This window comes from Argopecten irradians, chromosome 3 (assembly GCF_041381155.1).
Source record: "Argopecten irradians isolate NY chromosome 3, Ai_NY, whole genome shotgun sequence".
In the NCBI taxonomy this organism is placed as follows: domain Eukaryota; kingdom Metazoa; phylum Mollusca; class Bivalvia; order Pectinida; family Pectinidae; genus Argopecten; species Argopecten irradians.
In genome coordinates, this window is record NC_091136.1 from 16,551,521 (window position 1) to 16,572,579 (window position 21,059).

Genomic DNA, 21,059 nt, shown 5'->3' on the forward strand with positions numbered 1-21,059 from the left:
CAAGTTAACTGGTTTCCTGGGCTGTTTTCGTTTATTCGGAACAACCGGTTCGACTGTATGTGAAAGTCATTATTCCTAGTATATATACTAACGGACCTGCAGTTTATGATACAGGCATGTTAGGGCTTTGTGAAGGCTCGTCTGAAAACAATGTAAAATCACCAGTTTTGTCTTAAATTCATAAATGAACAACTAGGTCCAACCAGTCAAACCTCATAATCGAAAACGGCCCTTGTCTCCATAATGAAATATGATGTGCACTGTGGAATAGGGATTCCCAATCAAGATGGTTGGTTGCTTCCAGTCCTTGGTGTAGCTTCCCAAGGGAGGTAACCGAGGCAGGAACCAGACTACAAATCCAGCGATCAGTTTTATTATAGAACAGAAAAGGATATATATTGGGTTGTGATTGAAGTATATAGTGAAGATCTATTTTTAATCAAATTGACCAAATATCCAATCCTTTAGTAAAATTCCATTGTATCTATTAGTATGAGTTACCTTTTCTGAAGTACAATGAGAAAGCGGACACGATGTGTGGTTCCCAGTCTTTATTGAGATATAAATATTACAACATAGACTGACATAGTCATGTGAGGCCGAGCATTGCCCAGACTCAACAAATATCACATTACTCTCACACATCCTCCTTTAGATATAATTATGTGTCACCCACCCCTCATCCACCCATCTGTTAATATACAAGTCCCACCCCATTTATGTTTGTCAAGCATTTGGCATTGTATTCCATCTCCGTTCATTAGCCTTGAAAACCTCTTTCCCCAATGCACCCACCTTGCCCAGATACCAGACATTTAACAAACATTTGTCTCTTTATAGCTCGCATATACCACTAGTCTTATGCTCAACTCTCATCTCTTTCACATTCAAAAACGAAATAAGCCAAAACATTATGCTATTCTGACATTATTTCTTTTTATACATTTTTTTTGTACTTCTTCCAAAATATACAACTTCACACCATATATATTAGCAAATAAATTGAGAAATTAGGAAAAGTTTTAATTATTCTACTGTATTATAAGAAAAAGTTTTCATTATTCTATTTAAGTGGTAAGTGAGATAGAAAATAAATAAACCCTTACAGTTGATCAGTTCTCTATATTATAATAAATAAACCTCCTGATTATAGAGGCAAATGTATTTCCCATCATAACTATAATGAGCTGTACATGTAAATGAACCTGTGGGCAGTATATAGCATTCAAGAGGAAAAGTTTATAATCCGTTATTAAGCAAAACCCCTGGATGCACTCATAAATGAGCCATTTGCTGATGTCTATAAATCATGTGTAAAGATATAACATAGGTGGCTAGGTAGTTAACCCCTTTCATCATCCTCGGAGGGAAAACTATCTCTTTAATTTCTGCATTATTTAAACAAAGAATATATCAGCTCTCTCCTCAAATCCTCTCATCCTCTTCTTTTAAGATGTAAATATTCTCTCAAAATACTTCTAAAACAAGAAAGAAATATACACAATATCCCCCTAAATTTGTATTATCAACTTGATTCAACATTAAAATTCTAGAAGCGTAGGCCTTAAATCACAGGAAACAAATAGTTTCCTTCCCAATCTTAATGATTACAATGTTTTGTGTTGTTTTATTCTATATACCTTCACCATTGCGTCCTACATCTCCCAAAATATTAAATTTTGTTACACAGACATTCGGCTGGGAGATAAAAAATTTCCTGTATTGTCATAACATTAAGACCAACATATTAACATCAGATAATCATCTGATGAATCACAATTATATGGATGACTAAAATATATCACGCTTTCATAAATTCCTGAACAGAGAGGAAATTTTTTTTTCAGCACTTGTTTTCACTAGGTATCCAGCACATGCAAATCCTGATAGACACAGTGTCGATGTGTACAGTGATGACAGAAAAATAGTCTTTAAATAGATTCTGTCATATAGTCTTGGCAGAGACACCCTCAGTCACAGAAATGGGGCTGATAGTCCAGAGTGGCAGAAACAGCTGTCTTACTTCCAAAAACAACAGATTTGTGTCCGGTGTGTACTAGCCTGCCACCAGGTCCCCTGGACAGAGTGCCGTTATATTCTCTCAAGATGAATGAATTTATACACAAGTTTATATGATCCCTACACAAATTCATACTTGTCCACATAAAACAGGGTTTCTGATGAATACTTCACTGGCTGTTCCCCATCTATCATCAGAACCTCAGAAATCTAAAAGGTAAATAAAATTCAAATACCGATAAAATGTTAAAGTTTAAATACAAATTAAAATCTCTTCAAAGCAGTCAATCTATTTCTTCTATATTCTATTAATAATACAGTGATCTTAACATTATCAAGTGTATTAAATTTAAACAGATTCCTTTTTTGTTTTGCAACATGAATTTTGCATAAAGAAAATTGTTGGACTTCAAAAAATTGAGACTATTCCAGTAAACTATCTAAATCAATCCTAGGACCCCAAATATTTTGTTCAACATACAGAATTTTAATTCAGTGACATTACAGAGGATATTAAATCATATTTGAGTCAAATGGCAACGTATATTAAAGGTTACATGTTCTTCATCTTTGGTTATAATTCCTTTTAATATATAACTATCATTAACAAATAACTGCTATAGATAAACCTTGGAGTCCTGGGATGCTGTAGATATATTCACAGACTCAGCCATTGCTTATTACTTACCTGTAAATCACAATATGACAATTTGGACACAAAAGATACTTCAACAGGGAAGAAATCGTCGGGATGACCAGCTATACTGAACTCTAAGCTGCCATTTTTATTAGACTTGTCGATTACGGGGAGAGACCATTGTAGTTGGTTTTTCCGACTTTCGTAGTTATACTCGCCATCACAGTCGCCCACCACAGGACCACCCACGCCAGACCTGTAAACCCAACATCAATGGAATCAATATTCCTGATTTTCCCAATTTGGCTATAAGGGAATTATATATCATATAATTCATCCAATTCTCAATTTTTCATGGATCAAATTGTGAACATAGTAACGCTTTGAAAACTCACAGATATATCATTCACATGAGAATAACCAAATTCACATTCAAGATCTGCAAATTTTGAATGAAATTGATTATGGTTAAGAATTTACAAATATTTTGAATTAAATATGACTGGAGATTAGACGAAATTCAAGTGTAGTTTCCATAATCATCATATTCCAAGAACAAACTCGATAACAGGGATAAGGATACTGGTGCACCATTTATAGGAACATGGTGCTAGAAGTTTGGATATGGAAACTGATTAGATAAATGCAAAATAAGTTTATCTACAATGGAGGAACATTACTCACGGGAGCGGAATTGTGATGAGGACATCTTGAAGTTCCAATGATGTCTGTTCTAGTCCGTATTCTATGTTCACTTCACAGCCGTCAGGTGTCTCATTCGGCCAACAGTTAACTGTTCAAGGGAAACAACTCATTAACACCTGACTACAAATATAAATTATTCTAATTCTTTTAAAAAATGTTGATATGACTACTATTCATGTGTCCTATCCAGGAGTGTGATAAATTTGTCACTATCATCCCCTGGTGAGAAATATTTCTGTCTCCGTTATGGTGTAATACTTTAACTCTTGTCATCTCAGACAAAGTGTTTGATACATGATCTTTATGGCAAAAGTAATCATCCACAATAATAACATAGAGCACATTGATAGATTCTCCTAAAAGGAGAAATGTGATCATCTCCCTACTGGTATAGATAGCCAGGAATATAAATTCTTCTGTTGGAGATTCCTCTACTCTCAATGGATTATAATTAGCATGTATTATACTACAGGGGCCTTGATGCCGAGTGGTTAAGCTGTCCTGACATATTAAACATGTTCAAAATATGTGCAGCAATAACCAGGTATTGACAGCTGGCTGGTGTTTTTTCCCCTAGTACTTTGGCTTTCCTTTGCCTCATATACCTGGCACATCCTTAATAATGACCCTGGCTGCTTATAGGATTTTTGACCAAACTAACCAAAGCATTGTTTTCATTGATAATTCTTCTTTCTTATAAATCAAGAAGTTTGATCATTTATATGAAAGAAAATGTGATGGAAATTCTTTAACTGAGGGTATCTTGACTTACTTGACAAAGGCATGAGTGCCTCGTCCTGTGTCTGGAATCTCCACTTCAGTACACCAACATCTTGGCCAATTGGGAAAGGTTTGTCTGGATTCTTTAGTACGACACACGACGTCGAGTTGAACAACTTTTTATCAATGTTAGGATGAGTCTAAAATCAAATACAGATAATGAAAAGTCTTTTCTGTCTAATCAAATTATTTTATGCTTTTTGAATAATTTAAGTACTTTAAAGAGTTTCAATGGAAATTGTTTAAGAAATTATAATATTTTGTTCAACATACAGAATTTTAATTCAGTGACATTACAGAGGATATTAAATCATATTTGAGTCAAATGGCAACGTATATTAAAGGTTACCATGTTCTTCATCTTTGGTTATAATTCCTTTTAATATATAACTATCATTAACAAATAACTGCTATAGATAAACCTTGGAGTCCTGGGATGCTGTAGATATATTCACCGACTCAGCCGTTGCTTATTACTTACCTGTAAATCACAATATGACAATTTGGACACAAAAGATACTTCAACAGGGAAGAAATCGTCAGGATGACCAGCTATACTGAACTCTAAGCTGCCATTTTTATTAGACTTGTCGATTACGGGGAGAGACCATTGTAGTTGGTTTTTCCGACTTTCGTAGTTATACTCGCCATCACAGTCGCCCACCACAGGACCACCCACGCCAGACCTGTAAACCCAACATCAATGGAATCAATATTCCTGATTTTCCCAATTTGGCTATAAGGGAATTATATATCATATAATTCATCCAATTCTCAATTTTTCATGGATCAAATTGTGAACATAGTAACGCTTTGAAAACTCACAGATATATCATTCACATGAGAATAACCAAATTCACATTCAAGATCTGCAAATTTTGAATGAAATTGATTATGGTTAAGAATTTACAAATATTTTGAATTAAATATGACTGGAGAATTAAACGAAATTCAAGTGTAGTTCCATAATCATATTCCAAGAACAATTCGATAACAGGGATAAGGATACTGGTGCACCATTTATAGGAACATGGTGCTAGAAGTTTGGATATGGAAACTGATTAGATAAATGCAAAATAAGTTGATCTACAATGGAGGAACATTACTCACGGGAGCGGAATTGTGATGAGGACATCTTGAAGTTCCAATGATGTCTGTTCTAGTCCGTATTCTATGTTCACTTCACAGCCGTCAGGTGTCTCATTCGGCCAACAGTTAACTGTTAAAGGGAAACAACTCATTAACACCTGACTACAAATATAAATTATTCTAATTCTTTTAAAAAATGTTGATATGACTACTATTTATGTGTCCTATCCAGGAGTGTGTGATAAATTTGTCACTATCATCCTCTTATGTGAAATATTTCTGTCTCCGTTATGGTGTAATACTTTAACTCTTGTCATCTCAGACAAAGTGTTTGATACATGATCTTTATGGCAAAAGTAATCATCCACAATAATAACATAGAGCACATTGATAGATTCTCCTAAAAGGAGAAATGTGATCATCTCCCTACTGGTATAGATAGCCAGGAATATAAATTCTTCTGTTGGAGATTCCTCTACACCCAATGGGATTATAGCATGTATTATACTTCAGGGGCCTTGATGACCGAGTGGTTAAGCTGTCCTGACATATTACAACATGTTCAAAACATGTGCAGCAATAACCAGGTATTGACAGCTGGCTGGTGTTTTTTCCCCTAGTACTTTGGCTTTCCTTTGCCTCATATACCTGGCACATCCTTAATAATGACCCTGGCAGCTTATAGGATGTTTAAACCAAAATAACCAAAGCATTGTTTTCATTGATAATTCTTCTTTCTTATAAATCAAGAAGTTTGATTATTTATATGACAGAAAATGTGATGGAAATTCTTTACTGAGGGTATCTTGACTTACTTGACAAAGGCATGAGTGCCTCATCCTGTGTCTGGAATCTCCACTTCAGTACACCAACATCTTGGCCAATTGGGAAAGGTTTGTCTGGATTCTTTAGTACGACACACGACGTCGAGTTGAACAACTTTTTATCAATGTTAGGATGAGTCTAAAATCAAATACAGATAATGAAAAGTCTTTTCTGTCTAATCAAATTGCTTTTTGAATAATTTAAGTACTTTAAGATTTTCAATGGAAATTGTTTAAGAAATTATAAAAAAAAAGGTTTTTGTGAAATTTCTTAAATACTTGTTCTAAAATTGTAAGGAATTGGACTTAAAACAAAATTTCTCAGAATTCTTAAGTCATGATTTCTGTATCCTTACCTGCATCTGAATGCCCCGTTTATCATTGTTCACCATATTGATCTTGATACGACCGTATTCGGAGTCATTAACCTTGACCTTGCACATTCCGTGAATTTCCATGTTCTGTAGACCTCCATCACGACCCGCAGACACAGAAATCTTCTCTTCTATTGCAATATGTACCCTTAAAACAGAAGTTTACACAATAGTTTAAGTACAGTAATTATATTATTGAATTGTGAAATCTGTGACTTCAAACTATCAGGTCTGTAACTACATATGATCATAGTACAAGAGCCTTCAGTTTTTATGTTAAAAGGGTGAAGAAATCAAATGAGATCATCTCTTAAGTGTATTAATGACAATTTTTACACCCCTGTTATATCAAATATGGTTTGATTTTCTCTCTCATTTTCTTCAATCAGACAATGCCTGAAAGATTCACATAGCAAACTTATCACAAATATTTTTAAATCTTATTTATCTTTAACTTTTTAATTTAAAGAATCAACTAATTTTCCAATTCCACAGCAAATGGCCTCTTACCCGTCCTGGTCGACTGCTGGTGTGCTGGCCTTAGCTACTGTCGATGATAGAGAAGTGGTCGCCTTGGATACCTCTGAAAACATGGAATTAGTCAACATATTAATGCAGTTACCGTAAGAATTGTCAGAGATTCACACCACCAAATCTACACAGGGCACAAAAGCAATTTCTAAACACAATGACTGGTAGATTATGGACAAAGCATCTTGATTGGTCAACCTGTCTCTGTTAACTCTTGTAAGTTATGGTTTCTTTAAATCATTAAAAAAAAATATTTTTGTGTTTTTCATGACTAGGACGGGGACAATACTCTGATGCATCGGTGAATCGTGGTACACTTCAACACGATGCAAGTATCAGTCCACAGAACCAAATTACAATACGGTATTGATCCACTATATTGTTGTGAAAAACAAAGAGCAAGCCTATATTGTCACTTCAAAATCCATTAAACTAATTCTAGAATACCTGTAAACAAACATCGAAAGATTGAAATTCTAAAACTAAAAAAGAAGTTGTGAGTATGGTTTCCAGGAATACAAGCACTGTGTTAGGTAGCGTTTGATTGGTCGTTTTGCAATGAATGTAAACATGGTTAGCCAATCAGATATGAGATTACATTATCAGTGCGAAATGTGAGTTTAAAGAATGGCCGAAAGACAAGTAGAACAATTTTATTTCGCAGCAAGCACTGCCGGTGACATAGCTAACCGCTACCAGCAGTGCTTTATGTTCTAACACTGTGGACAGACTTATTTTCCTAAAGAAGAATTTCTAATCTGTGACAATATAGAACTCTCTCTATTAAAATAAGTTGTTGTTTACTTTAAAAAAAAAAACAAAAACAAAAAACTGTAAGTGAGTATAGATTGTAACGTCATACTTTTCTGAAGTGGTTTATTTCTTTGACAATACCATTTATATAAATAAAGTATTGTGATATGTATCATATCATAGGCGAGATATCGTGATATGTGTCGGATCGTGCAATCACTGCATTGTTCGAGCCCTATTTATGACAGTAATTTTCTCTAGATATGACAGCTTTAGCAGTTTTACTACATGAAAACATTAATAAGCATGGTTTTGAGGAATTTTTAAGAAGCTACATACTCTCTCCCTCAGACTCCAGTTGTCCCACAAATGTGTCTACATCTTTCTTCTTACTGCCCAGACGCAGTGCTTTTCCTCCACCAGACGGTCGGCTGTAATACAAACAATTCTAGATCATCACTTTGATTGCTTGGATGTGTCATGTTTTAATGTAAGCTGTGAACAATTGAAGCCCTAAGCGGTTTTTTTTTATTTTAGATTTTTATTTTAGGTAGTTAGAAATGCTTCCTTATGAACCATTTAACGGTCTATTCTATTGGCATTCGTTACCTGGGTGGTGCTGTGTATGATGGTTTAGGAGTGTCAACTGGTGTGTCCATGACTGAACTTTGGGATGATGACGAGTAGGATGAATTTCCAAACCCGCCTCCAAATCCAGCACTCCGACCTCCACCCTTCTGAGCATCCCGACGCTGTGCCTGTAGCTCTTTGGCTCGTTTTTTCATGAGATCCTTAGCTTCTCTTTCTTGTGTCTATAATATCAAGAAGCAAGCTTATTTTTGATGTTGTTTCTCTATTTATTTATTAGAGCCATTAATTACATATTCTTTTTGACTGTCAATGCAGAGTCCTACCTTTGTATGATTTTACTTTACATCTATCAAAAAGATGTCACTCCTGTTTCTGCAGATCTATTACCTACTTATAGGGCTACCACACTGAGATAACTTTTAGGCAATTTTAGGTACTTTTTCTCTTATCTTAATCATATTCATAATTTTAACAGTAAATTATCTCACTCCTGTACTGCTCAGAATTAGGTCATTCTTTGTTTTTGATTATCTTTCTCTCTATCACATCAATCTACTCCAACTAATTTTGCTTAACCCTGCCAAACTGATTTGCTAACTTCATTGAACTGATTCAGCTTAACCCTGTCAGACTAATGTGAGTGAGTTAGCTAAACCCTGTCTAACTCTCCACTATCCTGTCACTATTAATCTGCTCACCTCTCTGACCGATTTAGCAACAGCTTCCTCATGAGAGTCCATTTCTGTAAAGGTGCGAATCTGTGCAAGGTTGACATTTTCACGATAACCGAGGGCCACCACTTCATCAAATGCGAAGATGAGCGGGAAGGCCTGATCAACAATGTCCGTCTCTTCCATGTTTCTGCAGTACTCTGGTATCTATACGAAATAATGGTCAAACCTATGATATAGGTAAAAGGCAAATGCCAAGAAGTAGCCCTATCAAATGTATGACTAATCATGCAAGATTAATCTTATGTTGGATTGCCGTAATATTCACTGTCGGAGCTTTTTCTCACTTATACACAAAGGGGTCTTTTTACCTCCTTTTGAGAAACAAATCGGTAAATTAGGTACATGTTATCAAGGGGTAAACTGCAGTTTTGAAGCTTTGTTGAAAGAATGAAATAATGAGCTGTACATGTAAATAGTACCAAAAAAAATCAGCACCAGAAAAAGCCCTGTCACTTGCTACTTGTTTAAAACTTGAAAAGTGGATTTTCTGCTTAGTTTCATGATTTTTGGTATCTTACTGCAATGATGTAAGAATAAAAGTTTCAGAATACGTACCACTCTGGCAAATAGCCTGAGAGTTTCCAGATCCTCCAGTATATTACTAGCTTTAGTTGTAATGAGGACAACATAGAGCTTCTCTAAAGGCTGATACACATATCTCACACTCTCAGTTTCCACAAAAGTGTGCTGCTTGCCAGTGTTCATTAACTTGGGAAAAGCTGCCAACAAGCCTTCAATACGTGAACGGGTCATCTCGACAAACTGTCGTGAGATGATCGCTGCAATAAACATAAAAAGTTTTTAGAAAATGGACTTAATTCAAACATTATAAAATGCTTAATACTGGATATGAAAATGATTTTTAAAACAATTGTAAATGTAAACTGAATATATGAATATCTGATGAAAATTTACATACAGCTATATACCATCATAAACATCAAATAAAGTGTTACTCCCATATGAAAGATATCCTGATAAATCTTACCTTTCCCAGACTTGTTGCATACTGCTGCTGCCAGCAGCACCTGTAGCAGAAATATCATACTTAGTCAAGAACTACACAACAGTACTACACACAATTTGATCATAGATCACATGCAGTGGAGACATATCATAATTCATTCAGGTATTATTTTGTTCTCTAAGATATTTCATTGACATATTGTAGGTGATGTTACTTGCTCCGACAGTCCAATATTTTTGCATAATGTAATGGACAGTTTATAATAGATTCTGGGTGAGGAGCAACCTTTTAGATGAAACTGATATTGTTCTTCTTAAAGTAACTTCAGTCACTAAATCTGCTCGTCATTCATATGAGAATTTACAAATTACAAGGAAGAGAGATACTCAGACAGCTATTCACATTCCAGCTATTTTGATGCTGAAATCATTCAAGAGGTATTTGAATCTATTTGAATAACGCTCCAGTGGCAATGACCATTGAAAGTTGGCGAGAGCTTTTCACCAGCCTATCATCTTGTAAGGCTGCTGGGGACTTAATGCTTGATAGATTATTTACTGATATAACAATTTTACAGTACTGTTCAACAATCAATTCCACACGAGTTGAAAACTCGTGTGGAATTAATTGATCGTTGAACAGTACAAAACTTTGGAAACCTGCATGGTTGCGTCTTCTATCTGAAGATGAAGTTGTTCACAAAGTTCGCATGTAACCATGCAAACCATTGGTCGCCTGCCAGTAGACGTGGAAATGTTTCTCAACTTTATTACTGGGTTGGTTCATCTGCTTGACAAGTTCAATGAGCAACATGACAATGTAAACAAATCACTTCTAAACTATAGTGAAGAAACCGATACGTGGATCAAACGGATCTGATAGACTTATGTAAGCAGATAAAATAGGCTTACAGATCAGTAGTCTCAAGTATTTTCTCTAATAACTTAGGACAAGGGGAAGATGATTTTGAGGAGGGGGGTTAAACCGGTAGACAAAATATACAGGCTCTAATGCATCGTAATTGGAACATTTTACATTCTGCACGTTAATTTGAACATCTATTCTAACTTATGACAAATAATTACAATAAGTTATTACCATGGTTGCCACTAGTTGGTTTATCAACTGTCAAATCCGGCGTAAGCGTGTTCCAAAGTGTTGTACGTCTACCAAATACACGAATGTCAGCACAGCCACGTCAATCCAGTCATATATCACTCCGCAAATCAATCATATTATTTTGAATGTCCAAGTGTATTTGTAATGTTTATTTAGTTAAACGAACAATGTTTATTTATTAAAATTGTAAATTATTGATATAAAGACATAACTGGTTAAAAATACATATCTATTAACGTGTTTGTATATGTTTATTTTCTTTTGCGGAATCAAATAGTTCGTCGCCGGAAATAAAATTTGCCCCGAGACTGATGGAAGTGTTGGAAATGAAATAATTTCTTAACAAGAAGCAATGCTGATAAAATATTATCTATTTGTTGTTTGCAGTGTTTCTAGTGTACTTATTTCAGTCTTTATTCTAAACATTTATTTTATTTACCAATCACCCTTTTCCTCGCACCGGCGATCACGTGACCGTACAGAAAATGGTGGTTTCCGATTTCCTGATCAACAATAAAAGAAAAGAACTAAAGTTGTAAACATTGCCATCTTGGAGGTATATTGGCTACAACGAATCAGCAATTCGGGACAAAAAATTTGATTTAAAGGTAAGGATACTTGCATGTGCTTTTTATTTCCATTTAAGCGACCAGACTGTCAGTTTTGAACACGCCTAAAAGAGATTCTGACAGGTCAGCGGGTGCCCTGTTGGTTGCAGATGCTGATTCAGTCCATCTCATCAGACTATGCCGGCCTATTAATTAAACAGGGTTTGAACAGATACATTTTTTACGGATTTAATTGTTTCCACGACTTCATTATGGTGATTTAGAATTATATATTCCACAATGTACCATGAATTATCAACAATCGTCAGATTATTTTATATAGATGTGTCTATTTGTATTTTATTTCATAAAAAAATTAAAGCATTTCAAAAAGATATGCAAAGGATCTGCTACTTCTGATTTTAGAACAAAGAATAGTTTCATTTTACGGAGTATTTAAAAATCAAAACAATATTGATTTGCTTCAATATTTCATTATGAAATTTCAATTAAGCCTGGAGTGAGGTAATAATATTTTGACTGAAGGCAAGGCCATAAAAGGAGCAGCCAGATGTTTCAGTAACCATTCTATGAAATGTTAAAAAGGGAAATTTATGGAAAAAATGGAGCCGAATTTTCGGTTTATTTGAATGATTGCTAATAAAGAGCAATAGCACTGAGCTTATGCCGGATGAAGTTTACATTTGTCCGATCACAAAAATGTTTGAACTGCTCAATTATATAATGAGCTAACTTCAAAGCATAATATTCACAAGGATAGGATTTTTACAATGGCGGCCATAAACTGAAGCTGTTCGTGTGTAGGATTGAATTTGAAGATTGGGTTTGTTCTTATATTTTCAGGTATTTTTATGTATGTGTTAATTAAGAAGTGCTTCGCACTTTGTGCCCTATGGCACAAAGGGCTGTGCCCTTATTATCCGTGGATGCATACTTAAAAAGGCTCACTACGTCTCAGATGTTTTAAAAACAATATTTGAAGAAAAAAAAATGTCCCAGATTCCCTTTGTAATAATATGTGTAATGTGAAGATTCTTATTATTGTTTTGCTGCCTTATCATGATTGTTAACACAGTAATTAGGACATCACCGAGAAACATAAGAAGACCTACGTAAATAAAATTTAACATTTAATTAATATATTTTAATGCAATTGGTCAAAAGATGTGGTGTATCCAAAATGGCTCAGGAAATTAAAACTCAACAGATGACGTCACGGAGATATGATTGAACTTATCAAAATTATTAAGTGGCACATTAAAAAAGACTCCTGTAATTTTATTAAATTATGGAAAGAACTGGCCGATTGGCACAGCAGTAGAGGAAACTCAAAGATAATATTTCCACAACAATCAAGGGTCACGCTGGAAGAAAAACCTTCAAGAAGGTCTTATTGGAGATGTTATATCAGCTAAAAATACGAACAGTGTTAAGAGTAGATTAGATGAAATATGGAAAAACCAAAACATTTTTAATACAATTATGAGGCAACCATAACTGGAAATGAAGTTTAAATACAATATAGATTTCGGGTCCAAGTGCGAGTCCGGTGTAGAGGAACTTGTCTCTTCCAGAACTTGAAAACAACTATTAACTACAACTATATTATTAACGGTTCAAAGGCAATTACGTTATTAAAAAAGCAGTTTCTGTTTAGGTCCCTGATTATTACAACTTTAATTACATTTTAGTTCTTTAATAGCTGATATATAATTAAATTGATATTTTTATTGCTATATCATGGTGACAGCAAGGACCAAGGATGTTTTTCTGTTACATCCCAACATTATGTGGTATTTTTTTCAGTTTGCTAAAACTAAACAAAACACATTAAACTTTTCTCGTATTTGAACTGGAAGGAAACATGGCACACGATCTTGTGCAATACACTCTATAATCCAATTTTATTATTATATGATATGCAATTTATTTAGCTGACCATTTAAATTTTAATAAAACAAACCATTGGAAGTAATTCTTTTATATATTAGTTTGCAATTTTTACAAATATCAAATAAAAAAATGTTGGTGAATCTTTAAATCATATAGCACTTTCTGGCATTCTTCCATTATGGCCCCATTGTAACATGGTACATCTGCATCTTAGTAGACTAAACACTATAATAATAAACTATTAGAATTTACATTGCCATTCTGTACTGATCATTTTAAATTCTAAGACTAGTGCTATGTGATTTGTTTAAAAGCAGCAATTATCTTTGACAGCATACCAGAAATTACATGTGTGTAAGACCATGTGCCGCACAAGATCATGTTACTTTCCTGTAATATTTATACCTGCAGGTATATTTCCTAGGAAAGTATCAGTAATTTTCATATATGCAATCACACGCTGTAATCTTTTTGTATTTTTTATCATTACAAAATTCCATTTTATGATTAAAGATGCTGCACCGCTGACAAATGGTGTTTTTTCACTATCAAAAATAAGAGCTCACAAATTAGTATTTCGTTCAGTTACAAAAGTTTTACACCTTTACCACCAGTGAACAGTTTAAGTTTCTAATTTTACTTCATTTCAAAAATATGAAAAATGATAAATTGCATCCTGAAAAAATTCTGTTGCACTATATCCTATATGGATTGAAGTACTGATTGCGCATGCACCAAAAGCAAAAAAAAAAATTTTATATTATTTTATGTGTTAATTAGGCATGTATAAATACAGAATTAAACACCAATTATTGTTCAAATGATGGATATCATTTATGCTCTGTCGGCGGTGGACCATCTTAAGAAATCCATTGCAGATATATACAAACATTAATACTGTGTTGATGATGTTTTCATTCTGTTTGTTATTCATGAATACATATATACAATAATTAATATGGCATGATGAATTTTTGGGAAAAAGATAATAAAAAAAATGGAGCGAAGAATAAAAATGCTTTTGTTTATTACAGGTTTATCTTGTTAGATGAAGACCATGTAGGGTGAGGTGTTTAGACGAAGAAACATGTAGTTACAGTGCGGATGGGCTGTTTGGCATGGCAACATGTACAAGGTTAGTTCTAAAATATCTTATTGATATACCATCTACATGACTCCACCTGTAATCGACTGATTAACAATGCCATATATGGAAAAGTGCAAATTAATTTTTATTCAAACAATTACTAAATTATTATCAGTTACCATCTACATCATTATTTGATACAAATATATATGCTGAAATTCAACCTAATTGTGTAGTCAACAAGACTCTGGTTGAACGAGACTACTCATGAATGGCGATGGTTGGAGAAACCATGCTTTCTTACAACAGATCGCGAACTAAGGTATGTTACGTTAATAAATAAACATAAACATATAATGCTTTAATTAGATTTTTGAGTCAGTGATTAAACTAAAGTAATGATCAACCGCTGCTGATGTAAATCGTAACAGCGTCAGATACATTTGCAGATTCATGCATAAAATAACAAGCCATACGATAACCTGTCACCATGATGATTTCTAGTAAAAGCGAAGTATCTTGGAACATTTATATCGGCAAATTTTGCTAAAAATATATTGCAAAATTGAAAAATATTCTATTTTATTTTTAGAATTTCCCAAATATTTTATTCAAATAACCGGAGGTCATGTAAAAGTCTATTCAAATAAACGGAGTTGAAAAACAAAGATAAAGAAGGAAAAAATCGGGACCGCAGAATTTTATGCATATAACCAAAATATTCAAATAACCGTTATTCGATTTTGTGGAGTCCTCTGTATATGTAAAGACAGAATACATAAGTTAAATCAATGTCCACCAGAGATACTATATTAATATATACTACAGGTGCTACCGTGCTACTGACTATATATAGCTACTGGAAATAAGATTAAAAAATCTGAACATACGGTATATGGAGCAATAGATTGAAAGATAAGATAAACATTTGCATGTACACATTTAATGAAAATGATGATATACAACAAACAATATTTTTTTCAAAATATGTTCAGTGAACTCATGATCATCTTTGACAGCAGGTGATTTAATACAGACAGCTGCTATATTGTAACCATGCCCTTTTTTGTGTGAGAAACACTAATATCTGCTAGCTATATAGAATATATATATAGTATTAAATAACGATTTTGTCTTGGCTAAATGTCATGATTTATCATTATCATTATTAAATTTCCAAAGGGCCGACTTCAATGGTTGTTTTGTCATTTGTGGAAGTTGTACTAGAAGTGACGAAGCCATAGGTTTACTGGTCGTGAAAATGAAATTTCACAGGTGTATATTTTCATTGCAGCAAATTGATTATGTTTCATGTACACATTGACATATTATTGCAAGAGCAGCAATATATGTAGGATAGTAGGGGGGGGAGCTCATGCAAGAGTTGATGTTCTTTACTTATACTTATGTATATGCCTCGTGATACAATGTGCCAGGTGTAAGCAAACTTATATCATGACAGCTGTCGAAAGGCAAGGTTTTATCAATAGATCAAGAACTGCAGGTAAGTTATATTCACAAATACACATATTTAAAATTTTATAGATTTGATGATGGTACTATCATGGTATTGAAATAAGACCCACTGTTGCTGATAGGAACTGCATCGGTGTTGAATATCTTCACCGATTCACACAGAAGATAACAATCCATATGAACATGAAAACATGTTGACCATGCCAATTTGAAGTATGAAGTATAAAATAAATTTGAAGCATTTAGTATATGTTTGAATTTGAATAAAAAAAAAAAAAATCATTACGTTATTAATTTTCCAAATATGATAATGATGCACAATAGCACTGTGACTTCATGTACAATACAGGTAAAGGAGTGGATAATGAACATCATTTTAATTAGATTGCTGAAGATAAACACTGATAAAAAATACTTTTGTAGGATCCAAGTAATTCCAAATTTCTGGTTTTATGGAGTTGGCAGAAACTTGTTAACTACAGGTGTTAGTGTTTATAGATCTGAAAACATTGACTGACTTTCTGGCAGAATACATTCTTCACATCAATGTACAGTCATCTGGCAAATACAGTGCTGAAATAGGTTTACTTACTGTGTAAATGTTGTACAGACATTTTATCCTTTAGATGTTGTAGATCATTTATTGTTTATAATACATTTCTCTTACTATTCCTATCTTCATTATGGCCAGCGTTCTTGATGAAGGAATGTGAAGTGGCCCTCAACACCAAAACGTATGAAAACAATATGCATACTAGTATATGTCGGAATATTATCCACCTTTCTACATTACTGATCACATGGGGGGATTATATCTTTATATGTTGACCTTGTATATAATAATTGGCGATTGCACATACTGTATTTGACCCAATATGCGCCCTTGTCCCTATAAGTGCCTTCCTCCGTTTTGAGGTCTTGATTTCTATTGTCCACGCATAAATAAAGACCAAAACTACACGAAACTGTCTAGATTTGCAATAATTTCGTCTTATTAGCACCTTTTCATTTTTTCTTTTTTTTTTTAAACACCCTGGGCGCTTATTGGGTCGAATACGGTAGATATAAAAAGATGTCCTGTCGTATCATCGCAAACCCTCCACCTCTGGGTAGCAAGTTTGAATCCCATGTGGAGCAGTTGCTATACTGACTGTTGGACATGTTGGTCGATGGTTTTTCTTTTGGGACTCTAACTTTATTCCACCTCCTAGCATAATACATATTAATAGATAATCTGGCTATTATTAGGATTTTCAATTACCCATTAAAACCAAAGTAATGGGTTATTTTGAAGCTGACATCCTTGAGGGGATTGACAAATGTTAAAACTAATCAAAATTTCATTAAAACAGGGATTTAAGTTCTTTCATTTTGAAGTTAGTAACATTTAATTTTATCAGATCAGTTAATTTAATGTGAGTTCATGTAGATGTACACTTATTAAAGTAATCATTATGACACACTGGTATGAATGAGTTGGTATATATGTGTGTATTTGTGGTTGTGTGCAGTATGTTACATAAGTAAATATAAAAAAAATAAGTCATGATCAGTCAATTATTGGAGAAAAAGACTTGCATGCTGTAGAGTAATGCAGTTTTTTGTATCATATATCACGTGAAAGGGGTTTGGCTTCATTTAATTTTCCACATACCATCCCAGTCCATAAGAATAATGGGTATGTGTCTTTAGACTGTTATGAGGTGTCCATAGATATGTGGCAACAGTTGCTGGGTTGTTTCCCAAATGTTTTTATGGTACTGGGAAAACATTGAAATGTGTCAATTCACTGATCTCAACTCCTGTTTATCGGGCCTCTGTGACTGAGAAACTATATCATAATGTCTGTAACACTCTCTCCTACACTACCCTGTCATTATGATGGACTCTCCCAGATAATGTAATTTGGTTGAGCTCACTGAAGTAAATAGGGTGTTATTGATCCAAGGTCCCGCAGATAAAAGGTTTATTGTGATTCAACATGCTGGCTGATAAAGGCCCGCTGACTCACCCCAGCAGCAGTAGCAACACTTCCACTGTATCTTCTAGTGATGACCAATGCAAATGACCAGTATCTCACAGCAATGACCAAATGACCGGAGGCTATATCTCATAAGGAAATCCAATGGATTGTGGCCAGTTTATCTGGTATAGAGACTACATACTGACTTATGTTTGATACATACACTAGGAGAGAAGACAGAGATATGTTATGTCTCGCTAGCTTACAGGTTGTTAATCAACTGTATTGGACTATAACGTAAGGATACATCATCTTGGCGGGTTATTAAACTACTTATTGAAAAATTGAAAAAATCTCCATGAAAATTTTGGCTTTCACAGCAATCTGAGGGTGTTGAACTATAATCAAACGACCGAACGCTTCAATGGTTTCAATATATGTCATCAACATCATCATATAGAAACAGCGTCACATCAGTATTCTGGATCAACCATTTTGGATTATAGCTTTCTATGTGGACTCTTTATACTAAGTAAAGGAATATGACCAGTAAATCAATTATAATTATCAAAAACTAATTAGAAATGTAAAGAATATTTGAGTCTTGAGAAATATTTGGTCTGGGATCCTATATATATTCTGACTGCAGTAAAGAGAGCAGGGAGATTGAACATTACAAGTAAGATGAGCATGTATCATTGTACATGTCATCAAATTAGACATGGGATTGTCAGTAGACATACCTCGAACACATATGATTGTCAAGGGACACAACTCATGGTCAGACACAACTTGGACATGCATAATGTGATTGTCAATGGAGAAAACTTGGACACATGTCATTGTCAACAACAAAAACTTGGACACATGTCATTGTCAACAACAAAAACTTGGACACATGTGATATTGTCAACAAAGAAAACTTGGACACATGTGATTGTCAACAAACAAAAAACTTTGACACATGTCATTGTCAATGGACACTTCCAATATATTATTGGATAAATTGTAAGATGTACCTTAATTTTAATTTCAAATAACATTTAGCACTACATTACATGCTGCGATAGCTCAGTATATAGTTCTACAGAGGAATGTGGATATATATAGTGTCCTACAGATGGTAAAATTGTCATTTGTTCAAAACTTTTCAAGAAAAATATCGGGATACAATATCACAAGCTTTAAAAACAACATCTCTTTCACATGTTTTTTTAAACACTTCCAATACATGTGCAAGTGTGATATAACAGACCACTAGGGAAAATCCATTCCAGACTTTGTCTTGACAGTCATAAAAACTGAAGACTTTTCACTACTCATAAGAGACATAATATTAATATTGCTATTGACCAGGTGGAACAACTCCGAGCCTATTCGCCATGAGCTTGTGTATAAAATCAGAAATGTTAGCAAAGTGCTCCATCCCCAAGGGATTTAGCCGCTGGAATATATACATGTTTATATATATATATATGTGTGCCTTAGCAATGGCTGGGTTTTGTTGGTCGATGATAATACTGTTTTACAAGTAAAAAAAGTTAAATCCATTACATAGTGGGACTGTTCCGGGACGAGTGTGAATTATTGATATAGACAATTCCAGGAAACAATACAGTATAGGATGGCCTGATAAATCTGCTACACTCCTAGGGCCTGACATTGCAAAATCTCCTAATAGTCCAAGGCAGATGGTGTATACACCCGGAAATGTTTACTTCAGGATGACCTGTGGTCATTTCACCTGACTGACCATCAGCTGTCTGACTAGCAGACTGGACATCACTATGGTAACGAGTATTGACCACTGCTTGAAAGAAAAAGTTGCAGTAATTGGAGATTTGATATCATAGATTTCCTTTGGATGAATTGATCTGTTGATGTTTTGAAGACAGAAATGGACAGGTGGTCAGGAATATTCTATAGATGGATCTTATTAAACCATTGACTATTAAGACCATGGTTTATTTCTTAAGACTGGTTAGCTTGATGATTGACCGCACTGACTTTGTAATGACCATATAGTACTCACTACTATGAAGTAAAAAGGATTTATCTTTTTAACCATGTGTTACTATAGAGAAAACATTAAGACATGTTGGTGCTACAAACCTATCTATATAGTTAGGGTGTGATTATGGAGAACCGTCTAAATCTGTCTTCTCTATATGGGATAAATTATAAATCAACTTGTCAGCTACCTTATTGACTCTCACCAACGGTCAGTCACTGGAGTGACCATCACCATTGGTCAATATAAGATGATCTGGGCGGGGCTGTTGTCACTGTGGACACGCAGAAGGTCAAGGTAGGTAACATCTGTGAGGATATTTTTTTACCAGGTTATTAGTTCAGATGTCTCTGAAATATAGTGTGTAATCACTGTAGGGAATGCTGCTCTTGATACATGATTGTGTGAGTTGACTTTTCTTTTATTTTTTTTGTTAGTTGATGGCATTATGGTGCCGAATTTCCTTTGACAAAAATGGTTTGATTTCATTTCCTAACTTTTCAGAGACAAGAACAGGTCTGATCGTCCCAATTTCATGGGACAATATATAATTAATGACTAATAATAATAAATGTAAGAGAATAAAAAGAATCTTCGAAGACCACTAGAATCCCCTGGTGAAAAGTGTCTCGCACAGGATTGGGAAAGATGGCAAGCAAGTGATTAATTACGATACCTACAAAGGCATAACAGCTATTCATAACAATTAACATGATAAATTCTGATGCACAAGATTGACTCACCAGGGATAATGAAAAAGTTTATGAAAGAAATGGATTGGTCTACATACAGTTTTGCTGCTGTAGACGGATATTGATAAAATTTGAATTAAAGATATTTATATCTAATTCCTCGGTACCGTACTGTAGAAAAGTAATTTTCTGCTAAGTTTTCGTTATAGAGCTTGAAAAAGTCTGCTGATTAGTTTTAGTTTTAG

At 34.3% G+C, this 21,059-nt stretch overlaps 2 protein-coding genes across 4 annotated transcripts in view; one reads left to right on the forward strand and one right to left on the reverse strand.

The window, feature by feature from the left end:
- Positions 1-536: 536 nt before the first annotated feature.
- On the reverse strand, positions 537-11,242 carry LOC138317678 (coatomer subunit delta-like). The gene is made up of 12 exons (XM_069259506.1): positions 11,103-11,242; positions 10,026-10,065; positions 9,593-9,816; positions 9,002-9,181; positions 8,322-8,524; positions 8,052-8,143; positions 6,939-7,011; positions 6,411-6,576; positions 6,046-6,193; positions 5,252-5,360; positions 4,623-4,827; positions 537-2,229 (listed from the first exon to the last, which is right to left on the reverse strand). The coding sequence occupies exons 1-12, from the start codon at positions 11,103-11,105 to the stop codon at positions 2,140-2,142; spliced, it is 1,533 nt and encodes a 510-aa protein (XP_069115607.1). The 5' UTR covers positions 11,106-11,242; the 3' UTR covers positions 537-2,139.
- Positions 11,243-11,594: 352 nt separating this feature from the next.
- LOC138317680 (uncharacterized) overlaps positions 11,595-21,059 on the forward strand; it is a 46,436-nt gene continuing 36,971 nt past the window's right edge. For all 3 annotated transcript variants that reach the window (XM_069259508.1, XM_069259510.1, XM_069259511.1), the window contains exons 1-2: positions 11,595-11,731; positions 14,620-14,720. Coding sequence is in view for 1 of the 3 variants with exons in the window: in XM_069259511.1 (XP_069115612.1) it covers positions 14,704-14,720 (17 nt within the window). In the remaining 2 variants the exon portion in view is untranslated. The remainder of the gene's footprint in view (positions 11,732-14,619; positions 14,721-21,059) is intronic.